Genomic DNA, 17875 nt, shown 5'->3' with positions numbered 1-17875 from the left:
ACATCGACAGCATGGACGTGCTCACGCCAGGCCACTTCTTACTTACCGAAGCACCGATTACCGTCCCTTCTCCATCTCTCAAGGACGCCAAAATAAGCAGTTTGAGCCGTTGGCGACACACTCAGAAATTAGTCAACGACTTTTGGCGGCAGTGGCTGCAAGAATATTTATGCCGGCTGCAACAGCGTCCCAAATGGCTTAAGGGACGAGAAGAGCTAGAGATTGGTCAAATAGTCGTGATAAAAAATGACCACTTACCACCTGGGAAATGGCAACTTGGACGCATAGTGGATAAACACCCGGGCGCTGACAACTTAACCCGTGTATACAGTGTTAAAAGTGGTGATTCAATCATAAAAAGAACTATTACCAAATTGTGTCTTATGCCCGTTGATAAAGAATCTTAATTTACTTAATGTTCCAATTTAAATTAATTTTGCATGTAACTATGGTTCAAATCTTCTACTTTGTTTCTGTAACTAAATACTAAGATAATTGTATAACTTTTAGTAATTGAACAATTGAATTTTACCTTAATTGCAGACATGTGTTATATAATACTCTCTCATACTTGCTTTTCCTTACTATACATAGTGCTATAGTTTGTCAATGCAATTGCATGCATATAATGTAGTTTATCATACAATTTGTTATAGTAAAATACTATGTACAATTTTGTAGATGAGTATCTATACCTATGTAGTTTAATAAAAGGTCGATGCCCTTTTGGTGGGCGGTATGTTGTATGCGTTTTAAGCATGTGTGAGTGATCGTGTTAATGTATGCATGTATGTGTCAAAATCAGTCACAAATAAATCTTCAAACAGTCCACACGTCTCTCATTAAGAAAAATCCCTACATACAAATATCAACCTTATTATAAAGAACAACTTAATAACTTGATTAGAACAGTTTTAAAACATATTATCATTTTTAGATGCCCAACACATCAAGAGAAACTCACAGTATACTGTTGGACTTGCCGCCGGTGCATCTGCCACCAGTGCGCACTGTGGGGTGGCACCCACTCGGGCCACACATTCAAGCCCCTGGAGGAGGTTTACGAGCAACATGTGACTCAGATCCGAGATGAGGTGTCTCAGCTTAGACGGAGGCTCATGGAGCTGATTAGCTTGGTGCAGGATGTGGTAAGTGATTTACAGTAACATTTGTTAAGGAAAAGTATTTTATAAATCATATGGCAGTTAAACATTGATTAAAAATAGAACATGGAATGGAATTGGAGTAAAACATGGAAGTAATTCAATTAGTTGAAATTACCCCGCAGTCAAAATTGGCCCCTGCACCTTATGCAAAATTTACTTGAATGCTCGTTTTTTTAAAGACTGCATAAAGAAATACTTGTAAACAATTTTTGTTTGAAATGCTTGAACTCATTTAGCAATATTTTAATTTAATGGTTTTGTTGAAATTCTTAATTCCTTTTTGTTATTACATACACCTGTAAATTCCTAAATACATAAATTTTATACTAGAACAAAATGTTGTAGTTCCGTAATAGGTAAGAGCCACTAGGATGAACACACTTCTGTGAAGTAGCATTGTTTAAAATTGCAGTTTTATGTGTTTTTGAATCATCATCATTCATTACCTTTAGATTACTGTTTTGGCTAGTCAACTCAACAACTCAGGAACATTGATTTGCAAGGTTTAGCTAAATTGTATACATTTGTGTCTCGTAGTCTATTTGACAAAAAAGTTTTTTTTTTTCTGAGAAATTGTTGCTAATTATAATTATATTTTCTCAACATAAGGCTTGTTCACGAAAAAAAGTAGCCACCTAAAGTTGAGTCTTCTTAGGTATATAGAAGCTTTTTGCAATGCTACTACCTGACATTCCAAAATAAATATAATCAAGTTTAAGAAAAATATATATTAGTTTTCATTAATCAAATAAAATCAAAATGCCGAAAATAAATGTAAATATTCGTAAACTAATTCTTGTCGCCTATTGTACAGAAAAGGGTATTGCGATGCGGCAACTAGCAAAACGATGTAAAATGTCCAAAGACGGTCTGCGAAAAGTTATATATAAGTTTAGGCAGTCTAATATGCCAGGTGATCTGCCAGGTCGCGGCTGCAAAAAAGGCTGCGTGAAGCCAAAATTAGACGCGGCAATAGTTGACTTGTTCTGCCAAAATCCATCGGCCTCGAACCGAGATGTAGCCAAAAAGCTGAGGACTTCGGTTGGAAACGTGTAAAATGCTAAAAAAAATGAATAATAGACATACCAGAAAGAAACAAAAAATCCCAAAAAGGACCCCTGCCCAGCTCGAAAAAGCGAAATCTCGAGCTAAAACTTTGAACAAATTTTTAACTCAAAATTGCGACCGTTGCATTTTCATGGATGACGAAACCTATGTAAAAAAGATATGAGAACCTTACCGGGGCCTCAGTTTTATACATGTGTTGCTGGCGAGGATGTTTTGGAAGAGAAGAAGTCCGTGGCTTTTCAAAAATTCGCCCCTAAAATCTTAGTATGGCAAGCTATTTGCTCATGCGGCCTTAAGAGTTCAAGCTTTTTCACTACTGGCACAATCAACGGAGATGTCTACCGACAGGAGTGCGTTAAGAAGCGAATTTTGCCTTTATATAGGAAACATGCACGTCCTTCAACATTTTGGCCTGATTTAGCTTCAGCTCATTACGCTCAAGCCCCTTTAAATTTGCTTGGAAATGAGAATTTTATTTATATTGCAAAAACACGATCCCGCCGAATTGCCCAGAACTTCGCCCGATTGAAAGGTATTGGGCAAACATGAAGCGATACCTTCTCAAGAAAGGTGCAGTAGCCGACAGTGAAGCTGACTTCAAAAAAATATGGAACACGGCCGCTCGTCAGTTAACTTACACCTCAATAAGAACACTAATGGCAGGCGTTTGAAAGAGAGTAAAACAACTCGTCAACTCGTAGGGTTTCTACAATAAATGCATTGTATTTTATGTTCTAAATGTTTACACATATAATTATTTGTTTTTGTTTTCCGTAGCGTAAGAAATAAAAGATTTATTTACATTTTCCTATGGCTACTTTATTTCGTGAACAAGCCTTATTCTTTTGCAAGTATAAATAATTGAAAGTCTACAAAAGTGTCACAAATATATTTTTTTGCAAATCCTTTGTGTTTAGCAGAAGTTGCTCTCTCTGACCCTGTGACCCCCTTAGTGAATGCATTGTGTTGTGCATGCACAAACGTACACTTATATTTGGCAAGGATGTCACTTTGGCAGTGGGAAAGTTTACATTTGTACAAAATGTATTACAATTTCTATTTCCCAATGACATACAAATATGCATGTAGTGCATAATTGTTTTCCATCGTATTTTCTCCGAAACGTTCGTATTTGACATGCTTCTTCAGTCAACCTCAATACTTTTTTACCAAGACTGACTGAAATAGCAAGACACGTTTGTACCTTCCTGTGAAAATACGATGGAAAATAATTATGCACTACATCTGTAACATAATCAATGAATCTCAATATTACTTTTAACTGCATCAACTTCCGTGGTTCTAAATTTGCTAGTTCAAAAGCGACTGGCATACATTTAGAAATTAATATTGATTTTCTTTTCTGATCCAATACATAGTTGGTTGGAAATGTTAAGAGTCAATATAGGTTTTGTAATAACATTCAAAATCAACATTTTAAATACATATCAAGGAATGTTTTGAGAACTTTAAGACAAGTTGTAAGAAACAATTCTGGGACATGCAACAATGGAGAAATGAATTAAAAATAGCAAATAAGGAAATATTATATGGCTAAAATAAACATAACTACTTTCTTAAGATCATTGTCCGATCCAATATCTGATGATGGAAAGAAGTAAAATGTAAGATATATTTGTTTCTCTGTATTTATTTATGCATTTAATAAATCATTATTACTGAAAAACGATAAATAACGCAAAAAAGCTGCTGTTTTTGTCATAGGCGTCCTCCGACACCCGATATCGGAAAGGCGCTTCTGATAAATTCAGCCTTGTCGGTGCCTCCCGTCAGCTGTCGGACCGATAATATTTGTTTGTGTGCGTATGTGTAGGCATAATGCTTCTTGTAGTGTGCGTGACCGCTAAAGACGGCGCCCCCGCGGCCTGACTACGCAGATGTGGGATCCTACATCCGATATCGGATCGGACAATGTGAAAACGCTCTTAAGATCTCTTTTCTGTCCTGTTAGGAACGCAATGTAGAATCAGTCCGGGCCGCAAAAGACGAGCGCGTGCGGGAGATCCGTAACGCTGTGGAACTGATGATCTCCCGCCTGGACTCCGCGCTCAAGGCCAAGCTCCTCACGCTGATGGGCCAGAAGAACAGCCTCACACAGGAGACTGAGCAGCTTGAGCATTTGCTACAGGAGATTGAGCATCAGCTACATGCTAGCACTAGGTATAGTCACCTACTGATCACTTACATGTTAGGTATTTAATTAAAAGTAAACAAAATTTACCCTCAAATGGCTCCTTAAATCAGTTGAGGGTAGATGAAAACATTACACGATTAAATAATGTACACACTGTAGCGGGACAACAAGGGGGGTTTTGCAGATGTAAAATAAAAAAAATATATTCCAACTAGATTTTGTAAAGATGAAGACATAATCGCGTTTAGGACTTAATTGGCTTGAAAATTATCCCCGTTTGGAAGCAGCTCTGTCTTCATGGTCTCGAAGACAATGCAAATGTTGTGTTTTAGCAAAATGTTCTGAATACCACATTGTATTTCCATCAGTTCGATTGCCTCGTAAACAACATGTTATGTTCCATATGTGTCAATATCTCATTAATTATTTATCTTAATGAAGTGGTAAAATATGAACCACATTCATATAATTAACATAAACATTCTTGTCACCTAATTAGGACTGACATTTAATTAGCATTAAAATAAGGCTAATCATTTTCACAATCATTAGATTCCAATGTATAATAGCTTACATATATTATATTTCTACAGGTCTGAGTTAATAGCCAAGAGTAGCGACCTGTCAAAGATGATTCACCAAGTGCGAAAGAAACCTATGGCGAGCTTTGTCACCGCTCCAGTGCCCGCGGATTTCCATAGGTAAGTTATGATCGCAATGACTTGCGTGGTGATTTTGTGTGCTTTTGCTGTGCTCAAAGTTCAAAATGCAATCACGAACACGCCTAACAACCATTCGGAATAACCCTAATGCCCTTGAACATGCATATGTAAGGACTGTTCAGTTTACTAAGCGGACACTCTTACACCTCTTTTAATCGGCGAATTTAAAATCAATTGACGTACAGCTCATAACAATATAATTAACAATCCCTTATTTATCAATTGCTACATATTTGTTCCCATAATAGTCAAATATTTTTCCCGAAGGACCGAACAAATTTGGAACATAGCAAGTTAGTTCTGCAATTAGGATGCACAGGCTAGTATTCACTGCGAAAAATCGTAAATATGTACAAATTTTCCAAGTTAAACGTGAATAAAATAATCAAAACATTTGGAGAGCATCATATGCTTGAAGATTTTACAAAATCCCGGCACAGAAGCGGCCCGGCCAATCCAGAAACAAAAGTATTGTCATGCGGCTGTTAAAATCAATAAATTACTTATCGGTTCGTGAAATTCCTAAGACAGCAGGCGTTACAGTAGGCACAGATTAAAATATAAGAAGTATGTACAATAAATGGACCCATAAAAAGAAAAAAATGGACAAAAGAATTACAGAGCAGCGAAAGCAATCGAAAAAAAGAAGCGTCAAACTGTACTACATTTTACATTAAGATAAATTTCGTAGCATTTTAATGGACAACGGAAACTGCGTAAAATGTTGCTGTAGTACGTTACCAATGGCCCTGATGCTACCATGCCGTTGTAGAAGATCATATATTCGACGAGGAGAGTAACATCAAAATTGCCCAATTCATGAAGAAAGTCCTTGTCTGGAAGGCAATTGGTTCCTGTGGCCTTAAAAAGTTTGTTCTATTTTGCGACATGAACTTTGGTTGCGACATTTACTGAAAATAATGCATCTAATAACGAGTACTTTCCGTCTATCAGACGCATAATGTCACCTCTTCATTTCGGCCTGATTTGGCAAGTGCCCACTATGCTGGTCAGAAAGTGAAGCTACTGAATTTGAAAAACATTGATTTCGTTCAAAAACAAGTCAACTCATCTAATTGCCCGGAGCTCCACTCCATCGAGTGGCACTAGACCAATGTGAAGATGCACTTAAAAAAGGGTAGATGAGAAGCTAAAACATTGAAAGAACTCAAACGAATGTTGTTTACAACTTGTCAAAAAGTGTCAAAAATTGTTGTGCAGGCACTTGAACGGCGCAACCGTGTAAAAGTACGAAAATCTTACCGATGTTATTATATTATACTATATTTACATTAAAATGTTTTGCGTTGGTTTCCGTTTTTATTATATTTATCTAAATAAAGCGATTCCAGAATTAGAAAAATGTAATATATACTTTTTTGTTTGTCCGCTTAATAAAATGAACAGTCCTTAATCACAAATGCATCTAGAGTGCCATTCGTAATGGATTCGATAAAGAAAAATCTTGATGCGCGATTCAGTAGTTTCCCTACACAGGGCAGCGCCATCTAGCGTAGGATTCATAAACTAAAGTCTAAACGAATATTGCATGCATTAGGGGTCATTATCACAAGAAACGTCTTGATAGCGCGATTCAAGAGTTTCACTACACAGATCAATGCCATCTAGTGTGGGAGTCGTAAACTAAACCAATATTGCATGCATATGGGGTCATTATCACAAGAAAAGTCTTGATAGCGCGATTCAGGATTTTTACTACATAGAGCAGTGCCATCTAGCGTGTGATTCGTACATTTAACAAAAATCCATTTTTCTGGGGTCATTATCTCAACAAAAATTTACTAAACAAATATTTTGCTGTATTTAGTCTAGGGCCATTTATTTCATTATCCCCATTTATCTTTATTTGGTAACGAAGGGAAAAAGTAAAAAAGATGCGCCCAACGTGGGGCTCGAACCCACGACCCTGAGATTAAGAGTCTCATGCTCTACCGACTGAGCTAGCCGGGCTGTTGGGTGTGGTGACGAAATTTGCATTTAGGGACGTTTTTCTGGAATATCTTGTTTCCTAACTTTATGAATGAAAAATATAAATAAAGTTTTATTATTACAAGCTTTTATTTAGTTTCACCTGACCGTTGTTTGTCTGTCTGTCTGTGTGTAATCAAATCTTGCAAGTTAAATTTGATCCACTTCCCGGTTTCCGATTGAGCTGAATTTTTGCATGCATGTATAAATCGGATGACAATGCAATATTATGGTACCATCGAGCTGATCTGATGATGGAGACAGGAGGTGGCCATAGGAACTCTGAGATAAAACAACGCAACCTAATTGTGTTAGGGGTTTTTAGAATTGTCTCGATGAGTATTAGTTGTCTGTCGTAAGAAAAGTACAGTCAGCGATAAAAGCTTGCACCAAAAATGAAATTTTTGCCAAGAACTTATTTTTAAGTGAAAAAACATGTATACTTATTGTGATTTTGTTCCAAAGCGTCAATAAAAATGTAAAAGGTACCTTATTTTTAGACGAAAAATCATATTCAAATTAATGATTTGTGTTTGGTAATTTTGTAAAGCGTCGGTTCTATAAAATTTTAACAGTACATACCTGAAAATGTTTGAAATTGTAACCCCTCCATATTACAGTAGGGTATAAAAAAGAAGCGCCCAACGTGGGGCTCGAACCCACGACCCTGAGATTAAGAGTCTCATGCTCTACCGACTGAGCTAGCCGGGCTGTTGGGTGAGGTGACGAAATTAGCCATTGCTTACATTACGTCATCCAGGATTATTGCAATCAGCGAACTGATATACATGGAAGTATTCTGTCCGCTCAGTTATGACCCAACGTAAACTATTCGATTGTAGGCGGTGCTTATAGTTAAAATTTTTTGAACTGATCTTGTTCACTTACCTGTACTAACAATGGCATTGTTCTATTACAATCCTATTATCTGGTGGATGGTAAACCACAAATTAGGATAATCACCTCGTAGTAAAAGCAGATTATAACCGCCTTGAAATGTTAGTATAGATTAACGACTCTATTTCTTTAAACAATAGACTACAAAATACACTAACTAAATAATGGCTAACCTAACTTTTTTGCATTTAACCACCATCGACACTCAAAAAGAATGCACTCAGTAGAAAAACAGCTATGAGATACCATAAAATTTCATTATATTATCGGCTCTATAGTCTTATCATAAGGATAAAATTGCTTTGAAGGTAAGAATAACACTTCATACGTTTTGCATTTAGAGATAACAGATGTGCCGCCAGGGTCGTACTCGCATTGTTGCAATTGATAAGCACGTGGTTTATCTGTTTATGTCGGAATGTTATTTAGTGGTAATTTTTTCTGACCTATACCTAAAAGTATACCTAATAAAAGAGCGAGCGAGACACCAATAAAAAATAATTACCTGGCCTGTTATCAAATTGTGTGTGTTAAGATTATAGGCATATTTTTGTATAAGAATCTGTTGATTTTGGACACATGCGATTATTTTTTTATATATACACTTATGTAACTTTTTTTGCCTCTAGTAGCATGTAAAACATTTCGCAGATTGAATATTGATATATATTTGTATAAGAACTTGTTGATTTTGATTAAATGTGATTATTTTTGTTAACTAATGTGTATAATAAATTATTATTTAATAATTATACATTTTTATCTTTCTACATATTTTATTTAATACCAGAATACGTCCCTGTCGTGGCTAAGGTGCATGTGACTTTCCAAAAGATTGAATATGATATTATCTTTTTAGACCATTTTAACCCCATTCAACAAGAAATAAGGTTTTAAATTCAATATACATGCAATGTACTTCGAACTTATTTTGTAAGTAAATTGGTTGGCGCCTACGAGAACAAAAGCAGATAATAGGATTGTAATAGAACAATGCCATTGTTAGTACAGGTAAGTGAACAAGATCAGTTCGAAAAATTTTAACTATACAAACTATTCGATTCGCAACTTCAGTTCGTCCGAGATGACAGTCAGTGACGGATGGCTAAATTGATTTATAAAAACAACGTTTTATTGTAATTAAAAATGTCTTCATGTGTCGTGAAGTGGTGCAGAAGTTATTTTAATTCATACCAAGGATAGTGGAATCACTTTTCACTTGTAGTAAACAGATAACTTCAGTAAAATTTGGAATTAAACATGACGATTTGTTTTCAATACTACCGTGCTAAGCTAAAACGTAATAACTGCATACGACTTTCATAACAACATACGACTTTTTAAATTGCGAGGATAATAGGGATGGTGTTATGCCAAATGAAGTAGACTATTTTATTAACTTGTGCTTGGTTTAGGTATTTTCTATATAATTATAAATGTAGTAATGAATTCTTTCTTACAGATTTGTATTTTCCTTTTTTATTTCATGAAATGGAGCTATAAAAAAACTACCTAATTATTTCAAATTAATAATCAAATTTGATATTATCATTTTACATTACTTTCCATTCAGATTCCCACAAGATGCTATTCGCAGAGAACTATGGAAAAAAGCTGTCCAATTAGAGAGACATGAAATTAAGTGGATGCCTGGAAAGATATCTAGAATATGTTCTATTCATGAGATATAACTCGTGAGATAATCATACCCGGTCTTCTATATGTAGATACACTTCCACTGAATTAATTTAACAAATACACACATTATCTGAAAATGTTGATCATTCGAATCCACCCTCTACCGTCACATATATGTAGGTTCTCTCTCAAGCCATTTCCGTCAGTAGAAAAGAGCGGCAAATTTAGAAAATGTAAGCGCGCGAACGGGTGTGGTCCCATACAAAATTTTAATTTTGCACCTTTTTCTACTGACAAACTTGCTTGACCGGCTATATACATATAAAATATTTCCATTGGAACTGAAAGTATTTAGTAGTTGAAAGTAATTTATTGTGACTCCGCCTATTCAAATATTTTTGACCCGATTCGTGTACCCATGTAAATTTTGCAGGCCAGTCCGAATTCTAAGATCAAGTTTACCATACATTTACAATGGCGTACTTGATCTTAGAAAAACGGACAGACTATACCTGAATGTGATTTCGCACTGCCATACAAATTGATAATAAAATATACAAAATACTTACTATAGCGGAATACAAATGTATAAATATACAACAATGATATATTTACTTATGTTGAGTTAGTCTGTCATTTCACAACAACATTTTAACTAGTTATCTTTTAATCTGCATTAAATTATTATACGTGTATTATTTGACTGGTTCTTCAATGTATGGCATAAACCTATCCCTGTCCAAGTCATATTCTAATCAAATATGAACCGCAAACTCTCAGCGGCCAGTACGTACAGCAAGAAGGTTATTAGCGGATTAATGTCGCTGATTGGTAGTTAGTGACATTATATGCATTTCATCTACACTTAGCTATGTACCATTAGTGTAAAAAAGATGACTATTATTTTGTTTACCAGCTTTGATTACAGGCTCTGTAAACGCGTCGTCTTATTTAAATGTAGGCGTAGTTTTGTATGTGTGCTAATTTGGCCCGAGAATTTGAACGGTAATGTTCCTAAAGGCGGTTTCCATACTAAATATATGCGTTCACTGATTGCAATACGTATAAAAAAGGTTGTCTATGCTTCGAGGGATAAACCTTTTTTTTAATAGATAGAGCTTAAAATAATGGATATTTACTAGAAATATTATATATCTTTTGAAATTCAGTTTTAGTGGTTGTAACAACGTGGTTAACCTCTTCATGTTGTCATTACCTGACTGGTAATAATGTTTGGACATAAGTACCTAGAAATAATTGTAGTTTATGCTAACATCCTATACGATATCAAAACTTAAATAATATCGCTTACTTACAAATAAATCAATGTACGGTTAAATTATCTCTTGCGACCTTGACACTTGTCACGTGATATGCGTGCGTATGAACCGAATTTATTACTCCCAAATAAAATTCCTGTTGTCACGCGAATTTTGGACATGACAAGCAAATCGATAAATGTATCTAACTGATGTCAAGGAGAGGTATGCAATGATTTTAAGTAGGTGTTTTATTCTTTCAATTAACCTTTTATGTTAGCATGTAATGTTTAGTAGTTCCAAAACTTCCAAAAACCAAGTAGCCAAATCACCAAATGGTTATTTAGAAGCACTGTCACAAAATGCTAGCTGGAAAGAAATCCAATCGAAAATATATTGTGACTATTCACTTCAGGCATCATATCATATTCTGATATTTGTGTCATTTTCAAGCAAAGAGTAGACACTAGACATGCGCGAAACAGTGCTTCGAAAAGTGATGCTATATCACATCACTTTTCCGAACACGTAATGGTACACTGAGATATCACTCATTACTCGAAACATGACCCGAACGTGAAACAGCGCTCGGGCGCGCACGAGACGGCCACATTACAGCTATCTCTTACAACGCATACAGCACTCTAGTGATTCTAGGGCGTCTCGGATCCGTATCGGCGATCGATCTATTTATTACGCGTTGCGTTTTGTCACCTTTATGTGAAAGATTTTTTGTTAGTTCTTATAAATTATAAAATAATGTAATTATTTAATATGTATGTAAGTTTCGGAGGTAGATAATTGCCTATGGAGCTTCCCGATATGGCGAGTATTCTATAACAATGCGTACATTTTGCTCGCTTTGGTTCTGTCTCCGTAAAGTAGTTCGTTTATAGCCATTTTTTTAAATAGGTCAATCAAGTTAAAGTCACCAATAGTCCGTAAAAAAGCGATTATTACTCACCAGCACTAATACATTATCAGAATATTGCCATAACGAAACTATTATTTACACTTTTCACAATTTAATTTAACTATACTCGTATTTGCAATTTATTTCAATCAGTCTTTATAAACAACTCGAATTTCTTCAGTCAGTCTCGATATGCACTAATTCACAATTAAATTAAAGGATAAACAAGTATTAACTCGTACTTAGTTTGCCGCGAACCGCGAAAGTCAAGCAAAAACATTTCACAACAATAATAATTAATAAACGGTTTTCGTCAAATTCTAAATCGATCGCAAATAAATTACTCCATTTGACCGCGTCCTTCTTGTATTATAAGAAAACATTTTAAGCTCTACGCGCACGCATTAGAGTTTTAAATCTATTGCAGAAAATCATATTCGTAAAAATATTAGTGAGTGACAACATAAACCGCGGCGATCGGCCGAGCGGACCTATCCGAATGGTTCCGAAGATAGCCGAAAGCATCGCAGAGCGAGAGCGAGCAAGCACTGAGTGCGAGTGCGAGCGAGATAATAAAGCAATGATGGCATGGCATGGCGAACAAACATGACACTATCACAAGTGACATTACAGATTACGCGCTCCGTGCGTAGACTTGAACTGACCGTTCATATCGGCGAGTCAATGTATTTGGAATTGAATCCATTTCGCGCGCTTCGGCCGGTCGTTGGCGCTCGCGCGCTCGGTGCAGCTCGCGTGATGCGTGATGTTTGAAGTACTGGTTGATTTCGCGGAGAGATACGTAATGCCATATTACGTGTTCGAGAGATATCTCATTTGTGATATTACGAGCATTACTTACACATGTCTACTATAAATGTATGACGTGTCTAGTAGACAAGTCATACATTTATAGTTCGTTTTTTTTAGCATTAGAAAGAACTTGCAAGAAGGTAAGCGATCTTGACATGTCTTTTAATTGAAAAATGCTTTTTAAAAACCAAAAACTATTACTTATGAAAGCAGAAGAACACAAATGATCGTATTAAATTCATAATTGTTACATATTTGCCGTAACTTATTTTTAAAATGTGTTTTTCAATTAAAAGACACATCAATATTGTTTACCTTTTTTCTAATGCTAAAAAAAACGAGGTATAGGCAGGTACCTACATAATTTTTTATATTTATGATTCGTCGGCTTAAGTCGCAAACCTCGGAACTCCTCCGGGGGAGTTACGAGGTTTACGACTTTAAGTATTGATGTCCAAGGTAGCAATTACAATTACTAATTTCCTTGAAAAGGAGTTACGAGGTTTGCGACTTAAGCCGACGTAATATTTACATTATTATTATTTTTTAATATGAAATATTTTTACACTATAAAAATTGTATTATGTCATTAATAAAATTGGTAATTTACGTTACGGTCATAGAGATGCAATCCGAAATCGTTTTTGTCGATAACCGACGTACCTTTTGTCTAAAGCCGACCACTGACTAACAGGCCGCCGGACGATATCGGCCCGTCAGTTAGAACAAAAATTTGACAGTTCCGAACAACTGACCGGCCGATATCGTCCGGCGGACTGCTAGTCAGTGGTCGGCTTAAAAACGTTTCTTATCAATTCACAATAAGTATTAGTACAGTTTGTTCGTGTTGAACAGCGAGATTGTCCCGAGCTACGACAGCAGCACCTTCCCGCTGACCAACTTCACTCAACTCCAGCACGCGGCTGCACCCGTCTACTCTGCCCCTCTCCACGTCAACGGGCTATGCTGGCGTCTGAAGGTGTACCCGGATGGCAATGGCGTCGTACGGGGGAACTACCTATCTGTGTTCCTAGAGCTCAGCGCTGGATTACCGGAGACCTCCAAGTGAGTTCTAGCCGATTTTTGTAGTCTATGTCAATGCGTGGTGGTGTGGTACTCTACGCTTCACGTCAACGAGCTATGCTGGCGTCTGACGGTGTACTCGGATGGCAATGGCGTCGTACGAGGGAACTACCTATCTATATTCCTAGAGCTCAGCGCTGGATTACCGGAGACCTCCAAGTGAGTTTTAACCGATTTTTGTAGTCTATGTCAATTATTCGTGGTAGTGTGGTACTCTACGCTTCACGTCAACTGGCTATGCTGGCGTCTGAAGGTGTACCCGGATGGCAATCGCGTCGTACGAGGGAACTACCTATCTGTGTTCCTAGAGCACAGCGCTGGATTACCGGAGACCTCCAAGTGAGTTCTAGCCGATTTTTGTAGTCTATGTCAATTCGTGGTGGTGTGGTACTCTACGCTTCACGTCAACTGGCTATGCTGGCGTCTGAAGGTGTACCCGGATGGCAATCGCGTCGTACGAGGGAACTACCTATCTGTGTTCCTAGAGCACAGCGCTGGATTACCGGAGACCTCCAAGTGAGTTTTAGCCGATTTTTGTAGTCTATGTCAATTCGTGGTGGTGTGGTACTCTACGCTTCACGTCAACTGGCTATGCTGGCGTCTGAAGGTGTACCCGGATGGCAATGGCGTTGTACGGTGGAACTACCTATCTGTGTTCCTAGAGCTCAGCGCTGGATTACCGGAGACCTCCAAGTGAGTTCTAGCAGACCTTTGTAGTCGTATGTCAATTCGTGGTGGTGTGGCAGTAAAAAAAAAATATTTCAGGCTTTTAGCCCATAAAACACTGAGACAAATCACACAATACACAATACAAGTACTTAAACGACACAATAGCAAACAATATAGCTACAGAACAATATAAAATCATGAATATAAAACGTCAACAAATAAATTATAAATTACGTAATCTAACTAGGTAACGGTACTAAGTCTAATATAAGGTATACCTTATGCCTTTTGTAATAAGGTCCACCGATGTACAGTTAGGTGTAGTTGCAGTTTGTAGCCCGTATGGCGTAGTGCGAGCAAACAATATCTCTATTATTTCTTCTTGGAGCTCAGTGCTGGCCTATCAGAAACCTCCTTGAACGGTGATATTCTATGACAATCTTACAACTACTGGGAACTACATACCTAGCTGTCGGCGTCTTGGAGTTTAGAGATGGCCTCCTAGAGACCTCCGTGCGGTATCACGTTACATTATAAATTCCTACGACTCGATTAACTGCGCAGGTGCGTCCAGGTCTGGTGTATCTGGATTTGGACGCACGTTACCACTCCATGATATTAAAAAAAATCTATAGCCATGTAACATTTTATTTTTTTGCAGATACGAGTACCGAGTGGAGATGCTTCACCAAGTGTCCCGCGACCCGTCCAAGAACATCGTCCGAGAGTTCGCGTCCGACTTCGAGGTCGGCGAGTGCTGGGGCTACAACCGGTTCTTCCGACTGGACCTGCTGGCTAGCGAGGGTTACCTCAACCCGGACACAGATACCCTTATACTGAGGTTTGTATCACGAATTGGAAAACGACACTATATTAGGTTGCGTATTTGCCAAGCTGTGAAAAATAGGCATGGAAGGATTGGAAAGATTCCGGATATTTCATTTTCTTTGGCGAGCTTTCCAAATTGGACACTTCTAGCTTTATTTATTTTATTTTTGCCACTTGCACATCCCTCTATATCTGCTGTTACCTATCCTTGTTTCGTACAATATAGTGTTTATTACTTTTTTTTTTATTATAGGACAATCTTACACAGATTTACGGGTACCATCGGGTACCCGTAAATCTGTGTAAGATTGTCCACGGGAACCATCGGGTAATAAACACTTACTATCATCCTTCTAAGTAAGTAAGTGTTTATTAGCCGATGGTTCGAATTATCCTGGGTTCAAATCCCGGAAAGGGCATTTATTTGTGTGATGAACACAGATATTTTTTCCCGAGTCATGGGTGTTTTCTATGTATTTAAGTATTTTTCTTAAAATGTATATTATATATATCGTTGTCTAAGTACCCACAACACAAGCTCTATTGAGCTTACTGTGGGACTTAGTCATTTTGTGAAATAATGTCCTATAATATTTATTTCTTCCTCTTCAGCGTGTGTTCGCCCACCGTTGGGCATACGCCTCTCCAATCTCTCTCCATTTTGAGCGGTTGTTGGTCACCCTTATCCAGACTGGTCCCGCAGACTGGTGCCTACCTGCCTGCCTGTGTATAATATTTATTTATTTTATTTATAATATTGGGCAGGTTCCAAGTGCGTCCGCCAACGTTCTACCAGCGCTGCCGCGACCAGCAGTGGTACATCAACCAGCTCATTAACATGCGCAGCCAGCACATCCTGCAGATTAACGATCTCAAAGAGGTAATTTATTTTATTTATAATATCGGCCAGGTTCCAAGTGCGTCCGCCGACGTTCTACCAGCGCTGCCGCGACCAGCAGCGGTACATCAACCAGCTCATTAACATGCGCAGTCAGCACATCCTGCAGATTAACGATCTCAAAGAGGTAATTTATTTTATTTATAATATTGGCCAGGTTCCAAGTGCGTCCGCCGACGTTCTACCAGCGCTGCCGCGACCAGCAGTGGTACATCAACCAGCTCATTAACATGCGCAGCCAGCACATCCTGCAGATTAACGATCTCAAAGAGGTAATTTATTTTATTTATAATATTGGCCAGGTTCCAAGTGCGTCCGCCGACGTTCTACCAGCGCTGCCGCGACCAGCAGTGGTACATCAACCAGCTCATTAACATGCGCAGCCAGCACATCCTGCAGATTAACGATCTCAAAGAGGTAATTTATTCTATTTATAATATTGGCCAGGTTCCAAGTGCGTCCGCCGACGTTCTACCAGCGCTGCCGCGACCAGCAGTGGTACATCAACCAGCTCATTAACATGCGCAGCCAGCACATCCTGCAGATTAACGATCTCAAAGAGGTAATTTGTCGTCTCTACACAGCACTGGGTCAAGCGGCAACAAAGCCCTACCCCCTTATTCATATACGCGCTACAAACTTCAATTAGCTAATAATAGTTTGTCTTTATCTGTCATGTTGACTTATGTATTTGTAGGAAAGGGATAAAACATAATTTAACTAAATCAGGCCCGATATGAATAAGGGGCTAGACTATTTTCTAGGCATCCATCGTATAAAATACGTGAGCATCAAGATGGTGGACCTCAGCGAATTTTTACCGTACCTTTAATATATGCCAGTGTACCTCTCCCAGCTCTCCCTAAAACGAGCTATTAAAATAATCTGAATGAAATGTTACATAATATACCGAAACCCCGTCACGAAAGAAGAAAAACGCTTTTATGTAGTGTTACTACATTTCAATGTTTACCAATTGTTTTCCCTCCAGCGTCTGTCACTTGAAATGTCCCGCAACTCAATGGCGGCGACCCGCGCACCGTCAACCGCCACCCCAGCGGCGCAGGCCTCCGACACCGACAACCCGGCGCAGAACAAGCCCGTCGACGGGAACGCCGTCAGCGACGCCTTGTTGTTCGCCGGCCAGTGGAAGTACTCGCCGCACGCTACTGTCAGCAGCCAGCGGCTCATGAGCCCAGGTTGGTTGACAACAAGCTTACCCACTATAGTCTGTATCTTTACGTATTTAAATAAAAGCAAACAAAATCTACCCTCAAATGGCTCCTTAACCCAGATGAGGGTAGATGAAAACATTACATGATCAATTAATGTAGGTTAAAGTCAGGCCGTTCAGTTACAGATCCAGGCGGTTTTGTATTTGGTCGGTTAACCAATAAATGTTAGAACTACCCGAAAATGAACAAATTGTTTGTTTACTTTTATTTAAATACCTAAAGATGCAGACTATCGACTCCACCACGATTTATTTTTAGGAAAAGATCAGCCAAGATTGTGAGGACGGGTCTCTATTGTTTTCCATAAAGTTTTAAGTCATAATCTGTTTGGTTCAGAAACGCGTAACCTTTCAGGATTGCCATAAAACAAACCTAACCTATCTATAGGATAACCTTACGAAAATCTTGAAAACTTAACGGTTTCGTATTAGGACTAATGATAATATGACAAACAATACATTACGACTTAAAACTTTATGTGAAACAAAGGGACCCTCTGTTTGTGACGATGTTGGGATGATAGCGAAATTAATTCTCAAATT

General features: G+C 38.0%; 1 protein-coding gene and 2 non-coding genes across 3 annotated transcripts in view; 1 reads left to right on the top strand and 2 right to left on the bottom strand.

Annotated features, from left to right (window-relative positions):
* LOC134665500 (uncharacterized) overlaps positions 1-17875 on the top strand; it is a 43354-nt gene that overhangs the window by 6396 nt on the left and 19083 nt on the right. The window contains exons 3-9 of the mRNA XM_063522474.1: positions 938-1148; positions 4207-4415; positions 4983-5090; positions 13476-13685; positions 15034-15213; positions 15966-16080; positions 17090-17297. Coding sequence (XP_063378544.1) covers positions 938-1148; positions 4207-4415; positions 4983-5090; positions 13476-13685; positions 15034-15213; positions 15966-16080; positions 17090-17297 — 1241 coding nt within the window. The remainder of the gene's footprint in view (positions 1-937; positions 1149-4206; positions 4416-4982; positions 5091-13475; positions 13686-15033; positions 15214-15965; positions 16081-17089; positions 17298-17875) is intronic.
* On the bottom strand, positions 7010-7082 carry Trnak-cuu (transfer RNA lysine (anticodon CUU)). The gene has a single exon. It is a non-coding gene; the product is annotated as a tRNA-Lys (tRNA).
* Positions 7739-7811, bottom strand: Trnak-cuu (transfer RNA lysine (anticodon CUU)). The gene has a single exon. It is a non-coding gene; the product is annotated as a tRNA-Lys (tRNA).

The sequence above is a fragment of the Cydia fagiglandana genome, chromosome 6 (genome assembly GCF_963556715.1).
Source record: "Cydia fagiglandana chromosome 6, ilCydFagi1.1, whole genome shotgun sequence".
Lineage (NCBI taxonomy): Eukaryota > Metazoa > Arthropoda > Insecta > Lepidoptera > Tortricidae > Cydia > Cydia fagiglandana.
This window is presented reverse-complemented; position numbering and strand designations above follow the sequence as displayed.